The 20,116-nt window shown below is 42.4% G+C and overlaps 1 protein-coding gene across 1 annotated transcript in view; it reads right to left on the reverse strand.

Annotated features, from left to right (window-relative positions):
• The window catches only part of pde4ba (phosphodiesterase 4B, cAMP-specific a), a 175,758-nt gene that overhangs the window by 148,279 nt on the left and 7,363 nt on the right, over positions 1–20,116 (reverse strand). The window contains exon 2 of the mRNA XM_037114578.1: positions 8,565–8,660. Within this exon, the coding sequence (XP_036970473.1) occupies positions 8,565–8,606 (42 nt within the window). The 5' untranslated portion in view covers positions 8,607–8,660. The remainder of the gene's footprint in view (positions 1–8,564; positions 8,661–20,116) is intronic.

The raw sequence follows: 20,116 nt of genomic DNA on the forward strand, positions 1-20,116 counted from the left end.
GTCCACTTTAAAACATATAACTATTGTGGAGGATGCAGGGAAGAGCAGCTTCTGGCTGAGGGTGAAGGGGACAGGAAGTGGGGTTAATCAAACATGGACATCAGCTGCAGGGGTGGTTTGGGAGACGTCTGTCTGTCGCGCCGCCACAAGGACACGCACCAGGGTTAAAGGGGCAAAACACCAGTGAGAGGTGGCTCCCAGCTGGTGACTCTGCAGCTAACCCCATGGTCATAACACTCACCTGTAACCTGTACAGCCCAATGAGCAGGATTAGTTCGAACTCACGGGACACCTGATCTGACAAGAGTAAAGTCATTAGGAACTGACAAAAGAAAAAAACAGATTGTTATCAGTTTATTGGGTACACCTGGGTAATATATTGTAATCCGGTACAAACCCCTAGAAAAGGCTTGTTCATGTTTTGTTGTTAACGTCAGATGGCTTGTTGGTTCAAGTCTGTGCTTCTTTTCTGAGGTGTTTTTAAAATGGACAACCTATTACTGAAATGTCTCTCCAAAATTGTGTCTGCCAATATTTCATAGTAACCTCTCACTCTTTCTTAAATGGCCCATAGTAACAGTGAAATCAATCTGCACAGCAAAAGCTGAGGCAGGACTGCAGCTCTGCCTTAATTCATTCCTCCCACGTACGCTACATGCTATGCTTAGCTGACCTTCAACTGCTGCGATGTGCGTGTGTGAGGTGTGTGTGTGTGTGTGTGTGTGTCTGTGTGAGTCTGTGGGGCAGGAGCAGCATGGGTCAGGCGCAAAAGTCCATTAGCCCATTATCAGCACTCCCCCCATGGCCTTTTTCGTCCCCCTGAGTATCACGCCTGCAACATACTTATCAGTCTCACACTTATTCACATCATACACAGGAGGACAACGTCTCTCCACCTCCCGAGACACTTCACAGACACACACACACACACACACACACACACACCAAAACACAGAGCAGCCAGGTCACAGCGCCACAGCTGCGGGAGAAGATTAATATAGAGACGATAATGTACCTTTGCAGGATTGTCAACAGTAGATTTATGCCCAGACCTTATTGTACAACACACATCTGTCAAAGCCTTTTCAGACTGCTCTCACTAGGATAACAACAGCATCGGTCATCTGTTCAAACAGCGACCCGAAGCGACCTTCTGCTATCATTTGGTTTCCGAGTGTCCTCTGTGGAGAAACAAACAGCACACGTTAAGGTCGCCCGTGTTTATGCGAAGAAACAGAACAGGAGGGAGGGTGATTTCTTTAAAACGCAGCAAAACAAGACAAGGATTTGTGTCCAGTCTCCCGTACACCGCGCTGGTTTCCTTTTAACATCCAGATGATTTTACTTGAATCAAGTTTCAGATGCATGAACTTGAAAGGAGCACAACAAAAGGAGCACTACATAAGCATACTGGATGCTCACAGGTTTTACCATGCCTGATAGAGATTTCAATGCAAGCTTAAAAACAGTTCACATGCTAAACTAATGTTCACCATTGCCTGTAATCCCTTGTTGGTAACTGTAACTAGTAACTGCTAGTTGGCACAGACATTTGTACTTTTCCCATCTTTATCTAAAGGATTAATACAATTGAATATTGATTATACTGGTTTTGTAGGAAAAGTGTTACATTAAGCACTCAACTCTCTTTCTGAGCTGAAATAAACCGTTTTTTTCTTCAAATAACTGCTTTCTTGTTTAACACCTATTTGCATTCATTTAAATTTTTTTCTCCGTTAGCATAATGGACATCTCCGGGCATCCTGAGATACATTATTCCCATTTCACACGCCCCCGCCAACACCACCGATTCCCTCTGCACCCTCACAATTTCCACACAAAGGCAACAACGCAACGGGGAGGAAATGAAGAGATGAGCTGAGAAAACAACACCTGCTTCCCATCATTTATAGAGGGGGAGGCAGAGAGAGTGGGAGGGGAGAGGCAGAAAGGGCTGTTGGTAAGGAATGGGAGGGAAATGGGTCTGACAGAGAGAAAAGTAAGTGAGAGGATAGCGGCGCAAAGGAGGGAACAGCTGGGGTGAGAGTGAGGGAGGAGAGCTGGAGAGAAGAGGGAGGGAGGGGAACACTGGGAGAGCTGAAAGAGACTGATTAGTATTGTATGAAATAAGACATATTCAGGTACGGCTGAGCATGGCTTCCAGCGGTGTGCACATGCAAACGTGCGTCACGTTCAACACTCACACTGTGCGTTCAACAAGCACACATCCATATCTAAAAGGCTGTTGGAATAAAACAAACATGGGGGTTGATTTATGCGTAGTCGTGCTCTCAGTGTCAGCGCGTTTGTATGCTAATGTGTTTAAGATGGATATGTCGGAGAAATGCATGTGTCTACAGGTTCAGTGTGTGCATTTCAGGTGTTTGGGTGAAATGAATAATAACAGAGTGTAGAGTTTCCTCAGTGAGGCCTTAGTGAATCTTCCTCCTCCTTCTGTAAATGGGGACAGTCCTCTCTTCGTAAACTTACCGTCTCATTTAAGTCAATGTTTGTAAGACGATTTGGCAGATTTTGATAGAAATCAAACAGTATCATAACAATTTGGATTCAAGAAATACTTTTGCGCGGTTTACATGCAACACCAGAGGCAGGTTTGTAAATATGGCTTCGAATAAAAGGCCATTTCAGGACTAACAACACCATTCTGTTCAATTTATAGGCCGCTCGGAGCGATGAAATATTCCCCGGAGGTTGACAGAAGAACGGGATATTAATAAAACTGTTTGGTGAATTATTATCTCTCCCTCCTTTTCTTTCATCATCATCTTTTCTTCATCGCTGCGCAATAGCCCGATCCCCGCATCTCAGACGAGAGATGAAATATATCGCCTACTTTCTCTCTGCACAGAAACATGTGACGTGTAATAAATTTAGCTCGTCGGAGGGCTTGGGCGCAGATACGCATTCAGCGTAATTGGCTAAAGGCTGTTTTCAAGAGATTTCAGCTTCATTTATTTAGTTTTATTGGAGAGACAGGAAAGACTGGGAAGGGAGGGGAAGTCACAAAGGATGAGAACCAGATTGAGATCCAGACTGGAAGCATGCTGTTCCTCTGTTCAGAGAATTAGTCCCGGGGGCCTCCGAGGGACCCCACCAACTGTGGCCTCAGCCTGTCTCTGCTTCTGGTTTTTTTTAGACAAATTAGATAAACTGAGTGTGTGTACGTGCGTTTAAACAAAAATAAATGAATGCAGCTACTTTGTTTGCAAATAAGCAAAAATATTATGAGTGGTTTGCTGGCTGTGTCTGTATCACGATGACGATGGTGAGTCAGGTAACCGAGGGAATTGGGCGTAGCAACAAGACCGGGTGTAGAAGACACACAAACATAACAGAGAGGACACTTTTATAAACTTTTTACTGGAACTTTATAGATGTCATTCTTCTTCTGCTCCTTCTGTTACTGGCAGATCATAAACCACAAGTAAATGTGCATACCGTCATTTGTACTGTAGTGAATAAATGCTGCATTTGTTAAGTCCATTGTTTCCATCCAAAGACTACAATTTCACAGATACAGATAAATAACGTTTCTGATCATTTATCGGCCTGATATATATACCGTGCAACCATGCAATGAACACAAATTTGAGAGGGAAAAGCATACCACCTATTGTGATACAGAATGCCACAATCTGTGGGTTTTACAAAATAAAATATCCTTCAGTGCAGGGAACATAAAGCATGACACAGACAGGAGGAGAGTCAGAGAATGACGAGGCGTGAGCTCAAAACAATGGCAGGCGACAGACTGACAGGAAGTGTGCAAGAGGTCACCGTTCATATAATCCCAAGACGCGAGAAAGAGGAGAGAGGAGTTTTAGTTGCTGTGGCAATCAGCATCCCTCCTCCAGGCCAGACACAAAGAGATCCAGAGACCGGAGGAAAACTCCAGTGGCTGTTCAAACAGAAATAGAAACGGCGTAGGGAGGTCAGATAGATGCCAGTAAAAGAGAGGGAGACAGAGAGCAGGGCAGAGCAGAGAGAGCAGGAGGAGAGAAAGAACTGAACTGTTGCTTCTGCTGGCCAAGATTCAACCCTCAGCATCCAAGCTCTCTAATTGGAGACTGAACAGCTGTTCAGTTTGACCCGCGCCCCCCGTAAATACGAGCTCAACTGCCAGGGAGGGAGAACGAGCGAGAGAGTGACAGAGGAAAGAAGCGAGAGAGAAACTGACGGGGAGAGGCAGAGAGATTAAGAGTCAGAAGGGAGGAGAGAATAAATAAGAGGGTAAAACAAGACAGACAAAAGCAGATAAACAACCGTTTTTTAACAGTATTTCTAGATTTACCCATGTGAGCAGAAGGGCGTTATCAGGACAACACTGTTCGTCAGCGTCCTCCAAAACCATTACATATTGTCAGGTGAAACATCATTAACTTTTGTTTTCTCATGTGTAACTCTGGGGTTAAGATCTGGTTAGGTTCAGGCAAAAAGCCATTATGTTCTTCAAAAAAATAGATCGACATTATACAGATACGCTTATTTGCACACCTGTTTTGACAATCTGTCCTGACCTTCATTCCTCCACCTGACTTCCCCCTGCACGGAAAAGAAACTTCCCAAAGAACGTTCACTGAAGAAAAGTACAATTGTGTTATTCAAAGTTAGCTCTGTATCAATAGCTATATAAGTCTGTTATTTGCATAATTAACAAGATTATGGTATTATTATGATTATTATATTAATATTTGTTCAGCACAGTTCAGAAGAAGCCCTCTAATGACAGCATGATTATAAATGTAATATTTTCATGCATTTCAAGGTCATCATATTTAGATAATATAAGACTTTACATGATATGGACAATGAGGTTAAATTAAAGCTGTGACCTCGGATGGATATTTTACTGAACAACTTTATAACAGTAATGTGTGCACACACACACACAAAACAGATTCAAATTGAATAAGTGAAATGTCTGGGCTGTTATTGTGTGTGCGCCTGAGGAGATAAGCACGCAGACACACTCGCATAAATATGCAGCGTCACATACCAGCAGTGGCATGCTTTCAAGCACACTCACACAGACGAGCGCCGGAGCTCATCTACACAAAAACGGAGATGGAGAGCGAGAGCTGGTCAGATCAGATCAGAGCTGTGATCTGCATGGGAATGAGGTCATTAGGTCTGCGGGGCAGAAAGGCACTAATCTGCCCAAAGCAGTCCAATAACACAAACAAACACCAGAAGACGGACAGGAGACAATCCCGCTCGTGAACGTAGCGAGATCCAATCCCTGTGCATACTGAATTCTGATCACCTCTGCAGCCTCCCTCACACAAATACCCAACAACACATCAAGCTAATCCAATCCAAACAGCAGCTCCATGACGGGACAACCCATTAACGCAAACGCTTCCTGTCATACAGTATCTGCACACACTTAAACCACTCCGACCTAATCCCAGCTAAGCATCACCAGCTGAACCAAATCCTTTTCTGTTAAAGCAAGAATCCATTAACAATGTCCTACCTCAGCACACTTAACCTTATTGATTCAGGATACACTTCACCAAAACAAACACTCCTAAATACACGTACATCGCTTTATGCACACAGGAGCCCGAAACAGAGAAAGCGAGAATTCTTGGTTTTCTCATCCGAAAAACACAAGCGAGTAAACAACACACCGACAGTTATTAACAGGATGCCGAAACACCATCAAAGGACTATGACTCTGTATGGTGATGCTTACATTGGATCGTCCGCTTACAGACAGTTTACAGTATTGATTACATCTCAACAGCTTGTTACTTCAACAATTCAGCTGTTCCACTTCATCTACAGATGTGCATCCATAGATTATGCAAACAAAAGCTTACAATTGTTTCTCATTTGTAAAAGTAATGTAAAAGTAATGGAGAGATGTGGGGAAACGTTCACATCTACAGACTAAGTAACACAGTTGAGCTGTTGAATCGCCACTGATGAAATGGCTGTTGAAATGTACATTTTCTGTAAACCTTCTGTGGGCAGACTATCCAAATTAATTGTTGCTGATCCCTCCCATCCCGGTCACAAACTCTTTGAGACACTCCCCTCTGGCAGGAGGCTGCGGTCCATCAGGACCAAAACCTCACGCCACAAGAACAGTTTCTTCCCGTCTGCTGTCAGCCTTATCAACAAGGCCTGAATCCCCCCTGACACTCCTCACACTCCACCTCTACCACTGACTCTACTGTCACACTGACAGCACCATAACTCTATGTGTTACATTAACGCTCAGCTTGAACTACCTATTCATTTGCACATTTTCATTTGCACATCATTTCTGTAATTGTTCACTGCCAGCTGGTCTGCTCCTTTTATCCTTTTACCCAAAAAACAGATTGTGTATATATTTATATTGTATAGTTATATTTTCTACTTTTTAAAATAGTTTATATTGTTCATTTGTTATATTTTCTATTCTTTAAATAGTTTATATTGTTAATTTGTTATATTTTCACTTAATAGTTATTTGATGCATGCACCAACATCACCACAACAAATTCCTCGTATGTGTAAAATCGTACTTGGCAATAAAGCTTTTTCTGATTCTGATTCTGATTCTGATTCTAATTAAGTGCTTTTTCCTTTATTGAGCTCTGTACTAAATGTATCAACAGGTTTGTTAAGCATGGAGCTACAGCTGGGAGTCAATTACCTTAGCTGACCACAAAGACAGGGAGCAGTGTCTGTCCAAAGTCTGTCTCAAAAAATAGTATTTCTAAAATTCAGTAATTGAAACTCTGTATCTGCCAGGAATCAGGAAAAAAAGACAAATTATGGTTTTATACAAATGTTTATCCTGCCACTTTGCACTTCTGTTGGAGTGGTTGCCCGGCAACCTAGCTATGACAAAAAAAAAATGAGAACAAAAGTGTAACAGCACAGGAATCCTCCTTTTACTTTTTCTTTGTGTGTTTGTGTTTTTATTCGTCAGCTTTAGAGATGTTGGTAGGCACTTTGGGCCGAGGCTAATGGTTTCCCCCTTGCCTTTAATATCGAGAGCTGAGCTTGCAATCATGAGTCTAAAGGAGAGTTTCATCAAGCAGTCGATCAATGGATTATTGTGATGAGGTTTTTTTTTTCCTTTTTTGCAATTTCTTGACAATTACACAATTGTATAGACAAATAAATATAGACTTGATTAATCGATCAGTCGTGACAACAGGCAGATTCAATGAAAATGGCAGCAAGTGATTATTGCAGCGGAAATATTCATATGCTTCAGTGTCTGTACCTTAAATGTGCCTCTAAAAGCATGTGCAAATTGGTAAAATCTAAAAATAATTTTCCACATCCAGTTGGCTCCTGATGCAGAGCTCTCCTGCTCCCCTGCCTCTCTCCACAACAAGGTGGAGAGAGGCTGTACGTACAGCCTGACGAGTGCATCCTTGAGCAGGTAAGAAATTGATGACAAGTACACAAAAGCTTAATTGCAGTGCCAATGCTTGTTTTAGAACGTCTCCCTTGGCTACAGAGACTCACTGTCTGCCATTGTAAATGTGCACGAACCATCCGTCAGGTAACGCTGTGCACCACCTCTGCGCTGAAACTACTTTTGAGCCACACCTCTGGCTTTGAGAAGAACGAACACAGATTCTCTCTCAGTTATCATCGCAAATGTATTATCATGGTGATCATCACATACATCTAAAACGATCCCCCCTAATCCCCACACCGTGTTGACTCTCTATATTGGTGAGTCGACCGGCTCAGTCACCCGAAGTTGTGGAAGGATGTGTCGATTTGAGGGGTGTAAAAGTCCACCGTGATCACAGACCCTTCACTCCCTGAAGAGTCGGGGAAGGTGCTCTAGGAAAACTGTCTGACCTTCATCTTCTGTCTCCAATCAAGTGGCTGGAAAACACGCAGCTGAACACATTTTCTTTGAAAGCCGCTGAAAGCTAAACAACAGCGCGTCCTCGAGGAGAGAGCTGTCAGGGTTAGAGAGTAAAGAGAGTGATAGGAAAAGTGGAGAAGACAATGGGATGAAACTGGGCTGAGGCAATTAAGTTAGAGAGAGAGAGAAAAAAAGCTGTGCAATGTTCAAACTTGCATGAGAGAGAGAGTGAGAGACAGAGAGAGACTGATTAATGCACACCCACACCTTCAGACCATTTGAGCAACGGTACGAAACACCCACAGTCTCTGTGAAGTGCACCTGCATGCATCTGTCCATAGTGTGAGCATGCCGTGTAACTGTATAGGGGCCCTCACACATCAGCCGTTTCCGTCTTATTAATGAACGCTAGTTGGTTCGCAAAAGCATGTAGATGGTGTGTCGACGAGCTCAGGGATGAAGATGGCTGTTTGAAGTGCTCGTCTGTGTGTAAGAAGTGGGGATTTAGCGTCTCTATCGTTGAACCGAAGGACACGACTGATTGAGGGGTTTGAGAGGACGGCAGCTCTCTACACCCTGAGCACTAACGAGGGGTTCTCTCTTCCTCACAGCAAGGTCAGCATTTTCGAAAACCGCGCGACCTCCGGAGACGACGCGTGTCGGCAGGTGCACACAGCCTGTTATGTAACTGGTGAGGGACGTGTGGACTTACATTGTTGGGGGACACCGTGAGAACACTCCTGCTCTTCCTCATGTTTCCTCGAGTATCTCCCCTCGCTGTCCAGCCACGGCAGCTTCACATGCACGCCTGGAGAAACACAAATAGACAAAATCATTTTTTGTGTTACAATTTAAGATAAAATCGCAGCGAAAGCTGTTGATAATAAGGTCTGTGAATTAATTCTAATAATATATGACTAATTGGGCATCGTTTCTGTTGCTGCTGAGTGTTTCGGATACGAATTTATGAAAGTGCCATTTTCAGTTATTTTCTTTTGAAGGGAGGAGAACAGCAAAGCAGTCAGAACAGGACAGCCTTGGCTTCAACATGGCTCCACTGGGGGGCATTCGGTAAGTGATGGGTCAACGTGATACCACAGCAGCACGACCCCCCACCCCCGCCGATGCTCTGTTACGTGGCAATGTTCAATATGTTCTTCCAGGGCCCATAAAAGTAACAGAATGATAGAGATTCTGGAAAGCTGTGTGTGCAAAACGATCTCTCCCCTGTTGAAATCTGTCGACAAAAGATGGCACAGGTAGAAGAAAAATCAAGACACTTCCGTTATCAAGGTTTGATTGGAGATGCTACATTGGTACTTTGAAGGTAATCTATAAGATGCAGCTGACACAAAATCTATATCAGTGACAACAAATGTAAAAATCATTACCAATAAAATGAAGGTCGTAGAGAGCTTAAAAACTAGAGGGAGTATTATTCATTTTGAAGGGTTTTTAAATGATTTTTTTGTATGATTTTTATCAGAACCAAATTTTTATTCAGTTTTTTATCCTGTATTACTGAAATTTGTTTTTATATTTTTTGACCTACTGATGCAGCCCAATTTAAATATCTGGACATCAGAGGATCAAAAACAACATCTAGATGAGTGACTCCATTGACAAGAGTTCAGATCGGACCTAAATCTCAAAAACAAACAAACAAACAAACAAACAAACAAAAAAACACAAAGTCACAGAATGACAGAAACTAACTAACTCATCAGGGCAGCGGTTGAGCAGCAACTCCCGTGTTCTTCGCTGTGTTAAATTACTGGTTTTGTCAGAAGTCCGGTGGCTCTGAGCGGGAGCTGATTCTGGTTCAACAAAAGGAATACTCTTTAACAAAAAGGTGGGTTAAATAGTTAAAGGGAAAATGGACAACTAATAAACACAATTTCGTCACACACTGATGACTGAAACCTTAACGGGAAACAGACAATCAATCATTCAGATTATAGAATCAGGATCGGCTCATGGATTGATGCCTGGTAAGAGAATTATGCAACCAAACTGGACCCGTCTTTACAATGCAGACAAAACTAACACACACATCACATGAGAGCACACATCGAACCATCTCCCTAACAACACGCGCCTATTAACACCGTTCATGTGTCCCCAGGCTCTTCGTCTGATGTTTTCAGATAATCTTTCCAATCTCGCGTAATCTTTATGAGTTGCCTCTCTTGCTACTGCAAATTACTCTTTTTCCTTTTGGAATTTGTCCTCGCAATGACACACGCAAATGAAAAAGCGAGCAAATTAAACCTGAAGCAGCCTCAATGGCTCAGCACACTTTAATTCCGCCCCCCCGTGCTAATCGTTCAAAAGCAGCAGACGAGATTGACTCCACAGCCATTGAGCCGCTCTCTAATGAGCCAATTCAGGCAGGCGCTAAAAGGCCCCAAGAACTCATGAGTTCCTCCTGTGCCCCAAAATGCTGACAAAAAAAGAGAGAGAGAGAAAGAGATGAGTGCCTGTCTCACTTTGAATGTGTGACTGTTCCTTTAAGCTGCGTGCAAACAGGGTTAATGTTGCAATTTCGTGATGTATCCTGTTATGTGCTAATAAACCAAATGGTTAAGGACAGTTCACGCCCTTGAAGCAGATGGACATCTTTCAGCTTGAACAGACAGGACAACCCTGAAGCCAAGAGATGATACCGATGTTACATAAAAAACACCACCATCGCGTCACGCCAGAGCAGCAACAAGAGCGACCACAGTATCAGCATATACAGCATTCCTCTTTAATGCACCGACTTCAGAGACAAAGAGACAAGACTTTCGGAGGCTACTTTAATACTGTTTTTGTTTGACAATTATTGAGCTCATTAAACAGAATGACACAAATTGGGTGATTCATTAAAAATTCCTTGAATATAATTTCAGAAAGGAAACTATCAGTGGTGAGGCCTCCCTGTAGGGATGAAGATCAGTTATTATCCCTATTAAAAGATAATTAGTGGGCACAATCATTTTCTGTTCCGAGCAGATCTGAAACTTTATCAACACAAATTAGTGCTGTAACCTCAGGGAATGATGCACAATGGCACTAACGAGGAGTGGTGTGTGTGTGTGTGTGTGTGTGTGTGTGTGTGTGTGTGTGTGTGTGTGTGTGTGTGTGTGTGCGTGTGTGTGTGTGTGTGTGCGTGTGTGTGTGTGTGTGTGCGCGCGCATTTTGGGGTTTCCTATTTAGTGTTACTTCTGCCTAATTAACAGAATTATGGCAGACAGGTGTGAAGATAGAAGACACACACACAGAAACACGCATTCTCCACGTTAATGCGACAATTATCTCTTAATGGTCCCATATTATACTATTTTTCATCAATTTCACACAGCTGTCAGAGGTCCAAAAACACTGTATTTGATATGCATTCCTCCAAACCATGGTCCTGAATTTCAACTATCTAAAAGTCACTCAAATGGCTCTTCTGAGAGCAGGCCATTTCTGTGCCTGCACCTTTAAATGCTAACGAGCTCCGTCTGTCAACACCTGCCTTGCTGCTACACGCCCCTGTCTGGGAGAGGATGCTGCTTACGCTAGCGGTAGCATGCGCTAATGTTTTACAGTGGCTGCATTGCTACAGCTCACCAAGATGCTGCTGTTCAACCATAACAGTTTGACCCAGAATCAGACCCAGAGGGAGAGGCTCCTGAAGAAGTACAGACTCTGTGGCTGCAGCAGGACGTTTCAGAATGGTTAGTGTGTCTGAATATGTTACTTAGTTTGATCGTATGTGTTGTTACAGTTACTACCATGTAGCTAATGCTAGCTCCTGCTAACGGTAAAGGTAACTTATAGATCTTCAGCAACTGTAAGAACTATCATTTTGTGCTGACACTTACCTGTGGCTCGGATGCAGTTGCTGGGTCTGGTATGGTTGGGACTGATCCTTTTACGAGGGTCAGTGTTGAGGCAAAGCCAGCTTGGTACTGACCCTCGTTACTGAAGCAGTGCGATGTGAAGTGGTTAGCACACACAAAAAAACCTATACGAACCATCGTTAAAAATGAAAAGCAACCACTGTCTCTTCTGTTGTTCTGTAGCTGGGACAGAATATAGGCACTGATGTTGATTTTTACAACCAACAACAGAGCAATTTGCATGTCTAGCTCTGAGTGACGACATTGTGAAACACTGCTATCTTACTGCTGTACACACCGAACTTCACCTCAGGGATGCCCCCATCTTGGATATCTCCAGGGAGAGGGAGGAGTGTCTTCGTGCAGAGGAGGCCGGCCTATGAAGAGCTGAATTTGAACAGCCTGTAGGAGCGCTGTGTTACCAGTGGGTGGGCTGCAGAGACCACGCAGGGCTCGTTTGCTTTCCTCAATCTGGGAGTCGGTAGTCTCAGGGAGGACCGGCTTAAATATGTACAGACCAGAGAAAACATGTTTTTCATAATATGGGACCTTTAAGCACATGTTCAACTGCTAGTGAGGTGTGTTTATACATACTTAAATGTTTGAAAATGTAGTAACACACCAACCATGGGTCAGAACTAACAGTCGTAGTTGAGTGAAAGTGTCCTCTGGCTTAAAAGAGGAGGCCCTCTGTGCTGTGGCCTTCCCGCCACCTTGAAGTCAAACTGAGAACGAGGCAGAGGTGGTGACACTGAGCACAACATGATGTTTGTACAGCAAAGGCTCGTCTCTCACTAAAATCCACTGCCACCTCTTGCACAGTCCAGAAAATAAAAGTGAATTTGGAAAAAAAGAGAGGAAAGAACAACAACCAAACTCAAAAACTATGCAAGGAGCAAGACTTGATACTCCTTCCATCCGGTTTTTCTCCCAGTTTGTGATGATTTCTCATGCTTTTTCCCTCTTTTTGTTATCACAATGTTATGTTTCCGGCATCGTACAGCGTGTAGAGTGCTGTGCTGCTGCACCTCTAGCTCCATAGAGAGTGAAAGACGCACAGAGAAACGGGGTGATGGAAAATGATCTAAAATTCCTGTTTCTTCTGTAAAATTTTTGAGTAAAGGGGCTGCAAAATCTGCCACGTTGAGGGGAGTCGCACCGCACCAGGATCGCTAAAGGACTAAAAAGTGCTAAATATTACTTAATGCCACAGATTTCAGTAGAGGGTGAATTATTCTGCGTTGTTTCCTCAGAATCAAAGGTTAAATCAAAATTCTTTGCCCTAAAAATGTATTTGCATTCATTTGTTCTTGTGATTCTCTAAATGTCACCAGAATGCAAGAAAAACAATTTTTTTTCGAGGTTTAATCACCAGAACACCACTGTGGTTTCAACTCTTTCTTATTTTTCATGCTTCTAGTTTGGTTTGTTTCCTGGTGACGCTTAAAAAAGTGATCAATATGCCAGCACATGGCCTGAACAAAGTTGTTGCCCCACCACATAAACTTTGCACTGTAGTTCATTTCCCAAGATGCTTAGGGACATTAAACGTCAATAACTTCTTTGCGGCACACTTCACTTTGCAGAGTTCACGCTACATGCTGCACGTGTTTGGTGAAGGTGTTCTCTTAATTTTCTTTCTTTTTGTCTATTTGCATGTCATCTTGAGCTGCATCGCTCATTCTGCTCCCAGTTAAACAGTACTGTGTTGTCAAAACTGAAAAGTGAGAGAGTAAAGAAGAACTGTCACTGTCCATGTTTTTAATTACTCGCACAGTTCAAGATGAACTGGATGAACCTCTTGACACTGTTTGCAGCTTAGTGAATTCATGGAGTACGAGCCGCCGATCACTGAACGTTTGAGGGAGCAGACTGTGTAAAGACAGCAGACGGCAGCTTTATTCATTCCTACCTAAGTGTGCTTGACTACAAGTCAAACGTTTCCCCTCCGAGCCATCAGTCAGCCAACGGATCCCACAGTAATACCTGAAAAACTCACCCAATTCCCCCAAACTGCATTTCTCGGGTATCTCATTTCAAATGTCGCACAGGGAGACAATCTCAGGCGAGCGTTACGGCAAAATGTGACAAGTCGTCCTGCCACGTACGTCTCCTCTTGTTCCTCTCAGACAAATATTTTAGTTCACACGCAACAACATCACTGGAAGGAGGCCTCGACCGAGCGTGGCATGTATCAGCCTAATAGAGCAGAGATAACAAGCGCTCCGCCTGCCGGTCCTGTCGACTGAGCGGTGCAGCGGGACACTTGATGGAAGGAAGAGAAACAGACGGCTGTCTACCCCTCAGTCTACACATCATCTGTTCCATGCTTCTGCTACCTGAAGCTGGGGCCTGAATGTATCTGCTTGACAGCTGTTTGGGCATTTTCTTCCTTTGTGCTCTTTGTTAGTTTCAATTGAGGAGCTAATCCTGAGCATAATCTGGTGTTCCACGGGGCAGATCATGTGCGACAGCCAGTCTGGATGGTCGAAGGACTTAATGGCACTTTTGTGACAGAATTAATGCCCCAGTGAAAATAGTGAAAAGGTTGAAATGTAGGAAAAATCAAATGCTACAGGAACACAGCAGCACTCATCCATTGGTTCACTATGAGCAGTCATGCTCTTGCTATCACGCCAGCTGAAGAAAAAGGCATACAACAACACAGATGAAACACTGTGTGGACAAATCTGCCCCGTCCTTTAAGATTTTGTATTTGCCATCCAATCCAACAGCAGTTTTTCTTTCATCCAGGCTGACCCTAAACCATGGTAAAATTGTGATTTCAGAAGACTCGCCCCAGAGTGTGTCACATGTGGAAAATAAAATAAAAATAGCCTGTTGTTGCTGGCCAACGCGTAACATCACCATGTCAATGATGTCCTTATCAAACACTCGCAGTTAGGCAAACCAAAGGTGCGCAGTTCCTCTGGTGGTGGGTAGCGGGGTTTCTTTTCTACTGTTCACTTTTTTTTTTCTTTCTTTCAACCACACTCAGTGTGGCTTTCCGGCTAACTTTGTTTCAAGCTTCTGAGACTGAACACAGCTAATGTCATGGGCATGTGGTGCGGAGCCTCAAACGCTTCTAAAATCGGCACAGGGACGTGTGCCAGCCTCTCGCCCAGTACCGTCACGAGCGTTGATTTGCTCCCTTAGCTGGTGAAGGGAGTTTGAGTTTACTCGGCTGGGTGAGACAGTTAGAGGTGATGACTACGCAACCCCCGGCTACCGAATTAGCAACCACCCGCCCCAAGAGAATGATTTCATCATCCATAGCTCATCTCACTGTGGACATCATTATGTCCCTATTCGGTTGTCATCACTCCAATGCCTCGCTCTTTGGCATGATTTCTGATCACAGCTGACTGCTCCTCATGTTGAAGCTGTCACATCATGTTTTTGACCCCGACACTGTGGTCGTCACGTGTGTCTGTGTGTGTTTGCGGCGCCCGTGGTGCCCATCCACAAGTTTTAATGTACCCGACAAACTGGAGAAATCCGCTCAAATATTATCCATGTTTATTGAGCTTCAAAAAATAAATCTGCAACCTAAAACGACCTCGGAATGAGACTCAACAATCAGCTATCTTTCTCCAGAATCACCTGTTATGAATACAATTCAAATTGTGCTTAGAGGGAATTATCTGAACCGGACATTTTGACCGGGGAGATTTAAGTATATCTTAAACAGATTTTCCTGGTAAAATAAACAAAAACAAACTGTAATTACCAGTTATAACAGAAGCCATGGCGGTTATGTATATGTGTGTGGGTGTGTGTGGGTGAAGGCAAACTGACAACAAGGCGTGCTCTCACTGATAATGCGATCCCAATACAAAGAAGCTTAACCAAATTCTAAGAACTGTTTGAATATTGTGATTTGGTCTTAAATTCATAAATACTTGAGCATTAACAAATACTCAGAACACCCTTAGTAAACAATCTAATCCTCTACAGACTCTGAATGCTGTCAAATCATGTGGAAACACTCAGCAGTGCAAACTCACCCTTTACATGCACACTGGCACTTTATTCAACCTGATCCCGAATACGGAGTTAGGAGTTTAGCACACAAATCAAACATAGAGTTAGATACATTTTAAAGATTGTATTGAGGATATTCTACTGTATTAAACATCACAGAAATATAAGTGAGAGGGGAACAACTGACATTCAGTCCACATTTAGAGCAGATCCCAGAATTTTCTTCCAAATGTGTAACAGAAATCGTTTTTATGTTATAATTTTGTAGCTGTAGCCAAAGCTATTGTCATTACAGATATCAACCAGCTAATATTTTATGGAAATAAAAATATGAAATTGCAAACTACACATGAAAAAGAAAATAAAAACACCAACCAATGTTTAATGTTTTGGGTGCAGAAACCCTAATCAAACCTTAAACACAACGCTGTCACATGATAATGACCAGTCACACGGATCGAACCGCTCACACGACTGCTACTCAGAGGGGATCAAACCAGCGACCTTCTGATTACTGTATAACCCACGCTACCGCCTGAGCTGCAACTGTGGCATTACTGCTGCTATTACTAGCCAGGAGTGGTGGGGATCGAACCATTCCACCTACAACTACTGAAAAAGCTACTGGTTAAGTTAGAGGTTTATGATATTATCAGGGAGAATTTTACAACTCTGTTATCACCATGGCAAACATTTCAGACTCAGGAACACTAGAAATATGGCAGCCATGTTACAAAGTAATGTATCAGTGTGTGATGGTTTCATATCATATGCCCTTCAAGTAAATACAGCAATTTGTCTCACTGAGTCAATCATCATTTCTTTCACCCACACACAGAAAGGTTAAGAACATCACAACCTGTGTTATAACACACTGGAATGTTCAACAGGTTCTTCAAACTTTTTATAATAATTTGACCTAAAAAGAGAAAGGATCTTTTCTCTTGCACAAATCGATGACACACTGAGGGTACTTTACAATTGAGTTATATTTGTGAAACTATGTTATGACATCAGTCTGCAGCCTACGGCCTCTAAAAGCCTCCCACATGAGACTAGTGTCGAGGAAAAAAAATCACAGAGCGAGAGGAGGTCTGAGCAATGGAAATTTATTGCTCACACTTTTTTTTTTTTTTTTTTTTAACTGATTACACTTTAGGTTTACTAAGTCAATGTCACACAGGAGGCGTTTTGAATAGACTACTGGCGTGCACATTATTTATTTCAGCCTCCTTTTGCTAACAGGTCTCCAAAAACCACGAAAAGAAATTTCTCATCTAGCCCAACAATCACTTTGGTCTGCTGGCTCCGTTCCACTCTGTCTGGAGATTTCCCCCCTCACACGGCTCGTCAGTGTGAGACAGAAAACTGGTGCTCAGGGTGCTCTTAATGAGCAGAGTCTCTTTTTTTCTCCCTTTTCACACCCTGACATGATTGTTGTCATTCCATAAACACACACACACACACACACACACACACAGCTTCGTTTCACCCTTCAGCTTATGAAAAAGTAAGTACTTTCTCATTTGTTGAGACAATTAAAAAACTTGATTAGCGTCCCTTTTCCCATTCACTCCCTCAAGCAGAGTCAGTCTGCTGAAGGGGGAGCAGCACTCCTGTTGAGCATGCACTGGAGAGCGCAAACACACGGAGGAGGAACTTTACACCAGCTTTGTTCATTATGAAGAAAGAGCAACAATGGAGGCTGAGGCAGAACGAAGGACAGTTAATATTATATTGATACTGATAGTGTATTTTTCTGCATCAGTAAGTTCCAAACATTAATCTTATTAAATTAATCTTAAAAACACAATTTTTATATTGCTTTTTTCCCCACTGTCCTGAGGTTACAAATTTGTGAGTTTCAGGAAGTAATGTTTTTAGTATAGTAAGTATATAAAAAGTAAGTATATAAAAATCGGACTGGGTGATTATTATATTTTTGGTTCACATTTCAATCTTTTTAAAAAGGTACAGTGTGCAGAATATAGGGTTAGGGTTACATATTCCTTTTATTCCATTTCTGTGTCGTAAATCCTCTACACTGAATCTTAAATATATTCTTTTACTTTCATCACCCCCAACTGCACGAACATGAATGAAAGTTGCTCCATAAATCCAGTTTGATAGTAATTATATAAGAGAATCCTCTGAAACACACACAAGCAAAGACTGATGCATCTCAGCTGGTAAGTACTACTACATACTATGTTCACACACAATCCATTTTACATGGGATTATGTATGGGACCAATTTGCATTTGACACAATCATATCCAGATTGGCGTCATGGGTTAATCCCCCCCCCACCCCGTCACTATTCCCCAGAATTAAACAGCTGTAATTCCATACACGTCACTGCTGATGCTTACAATTACAAAAAATAACTGCAGTCCTGTAACTGCAGCCTCCTCTACCGCTGGCACATGCTATTCGATCTTCGGGACAGATGCTGATATAAATATTGGGAAGTAAGTAATTTGGAAATCAATAAATCAGCTGCTATACACACTCTTTTTACATTGATCTCTCAAATACGGTTGTAAATCGCTGCTGGCAAAGACGGCAAAACATTTTTCAGAAAAATATATGAAAAGATTATTTAAATCTATTTTTCATGAAAAAAATGACACCAGAGCAGTGAAAGAGTAAATTTAAATATCGTAAATGAGTTGTAATGTCAGCACATTAGACAACATATATATGATACCATTACATCGATAATTTCATCCGACCAATAAAGTGGTCAGGCTCCATCTAAAATGGTAAAACTTGTAGAGCATCACCATGTCAGCATTCTCAGTGTGAGGCTGTAGATTTCTTATCAATGGCTCCTGTGTTGCACAAGCAAAAACTGCTGTGGGAGATGTCTATCTGCCAAATAATCATCATATGCTCGGCACGGATGATACCCATGGATTATTGATTTCCTCCCAATATCCAAAAAAAGTTGAAAAAACGAGAAAAGACGCAGAAGGTTTCAAACCAGAGCCGGATGAAGCTTTAAGCTGCTTAAGCACCGTAGAATCTATTCTTTCTGCATGAGATGATACTTAGTTTGGAACGAGCAAGAGTGCAGGAGCACCTACTACACATAGAAAATACAAATACCCAACCTCCTACAGAGATGTTAGAGGGCCGGATAAAAATAGAGGTCAAGAGACAGAAGCTAAATTTGGGCCTTGCTTGAAAATCAATGTTTGTTTTGCTGTTTGAGATTTCTTTTTTTGGACATTTCTTAGCAACACTACAATTTCAAATTTAAGGCAAGGCAGTGTTTACTATTCGATGTGGACAATCTGTGTTCACTCAAACTGTATCTGTATTCTGTCGCTCCCCCGGCGTGCCAAGCACAGTCGTATCCCTCGATCTGCTCATCAGTTTTAGCCGCCGCTCTACTCAAAGAAGAAGACATGAGCTGCTCGGCGTGTTAATTACTCTCAATTATCAAGCTCATCTCTCCTCTGATTCATCTCTGTTCAGGCTTACTGAGGGTAAGACTCTTTCAAAGTCGATTAGAGAGGGGAGGGAGAGAGGGTCCTTTTGTCTAATTGTTGATTAAATGAATAACCAAGATCTTTCACATCAGTTTTATGATTTTCATAAAAACACTGTCAAGGGTCAGGGAGAAAGAGAGGAGTGGAGAGAACAACAGACAGTGAGACAAAAAAAAAGGGAAAAAAAAAACAGCTGCAGCCTTTAAAGTGGGTCAAAGACACACTTATTGCTAATACTTAGATAGCTCTCCATCTTTTCACCACTTTTTGGTTATTGTTTGGCTCTGCTGACGAAAAGACAAATGGTGTCACTACTTTTCCAAAAGTTCAAAAAAAGAAACTTGGAGCCTCAATTTCTTTCGGCAATCACCCACAAGAAGTCCAGAAAGTGCTCCAAAAATGAGAATTTGCACGTAAAATCCCAAAACAGCTGAGCAAACTGCATACGCTGACGAAAGCTGCGTGGTACCATCTCTGTGGAACCGGTCTTTAGTTTATGTCAGCGGAATCCACTTATAAACTTAAGTTAGTTACTGCTGTCTCTGTTAGCCGAGCGGCAGGGGGACTCAGACCATGCACTGAACATAGGGCTGCACGCTATCGCCAAAAAGTGCTACTGCGATTATTCTGACAGATACTGCAATTGCAATATAATTCATCATTATTATCGAAGATTGAATTTTTACATCACAATTTTGTGGCAGAGTCATGTTAATGTGGCATTTCTCTCAGTCTCCACCAAACAAACCTGTTTTATTACATATGGAGATAAAAGCTTTGTGGGCCAAGAGCAGCTCTGCGGCACTACAACATTTCATTAAATCACCGTTTTGTGACACATTTTACCATTATTAAATAATTGCAGTTCTAGAAATCGGGATATTGCACTTAGTCACACAGCGATTTTGATT

The sequence above is a fragment of the Acanthopagrus latus genome, chromosome 11 (assembly GCF_904848185.1).
Source record: "Acanthopagrus latus isolate v.2019 chromosome 11, fAcaLat1.1, whole genome shotgun sequence".
NCBI lineage: Eukaryota > Metazoa > Chordata > Actinopteri > Spariformes > Sparidae > Acanthopagrus > Acanthopagrus latus.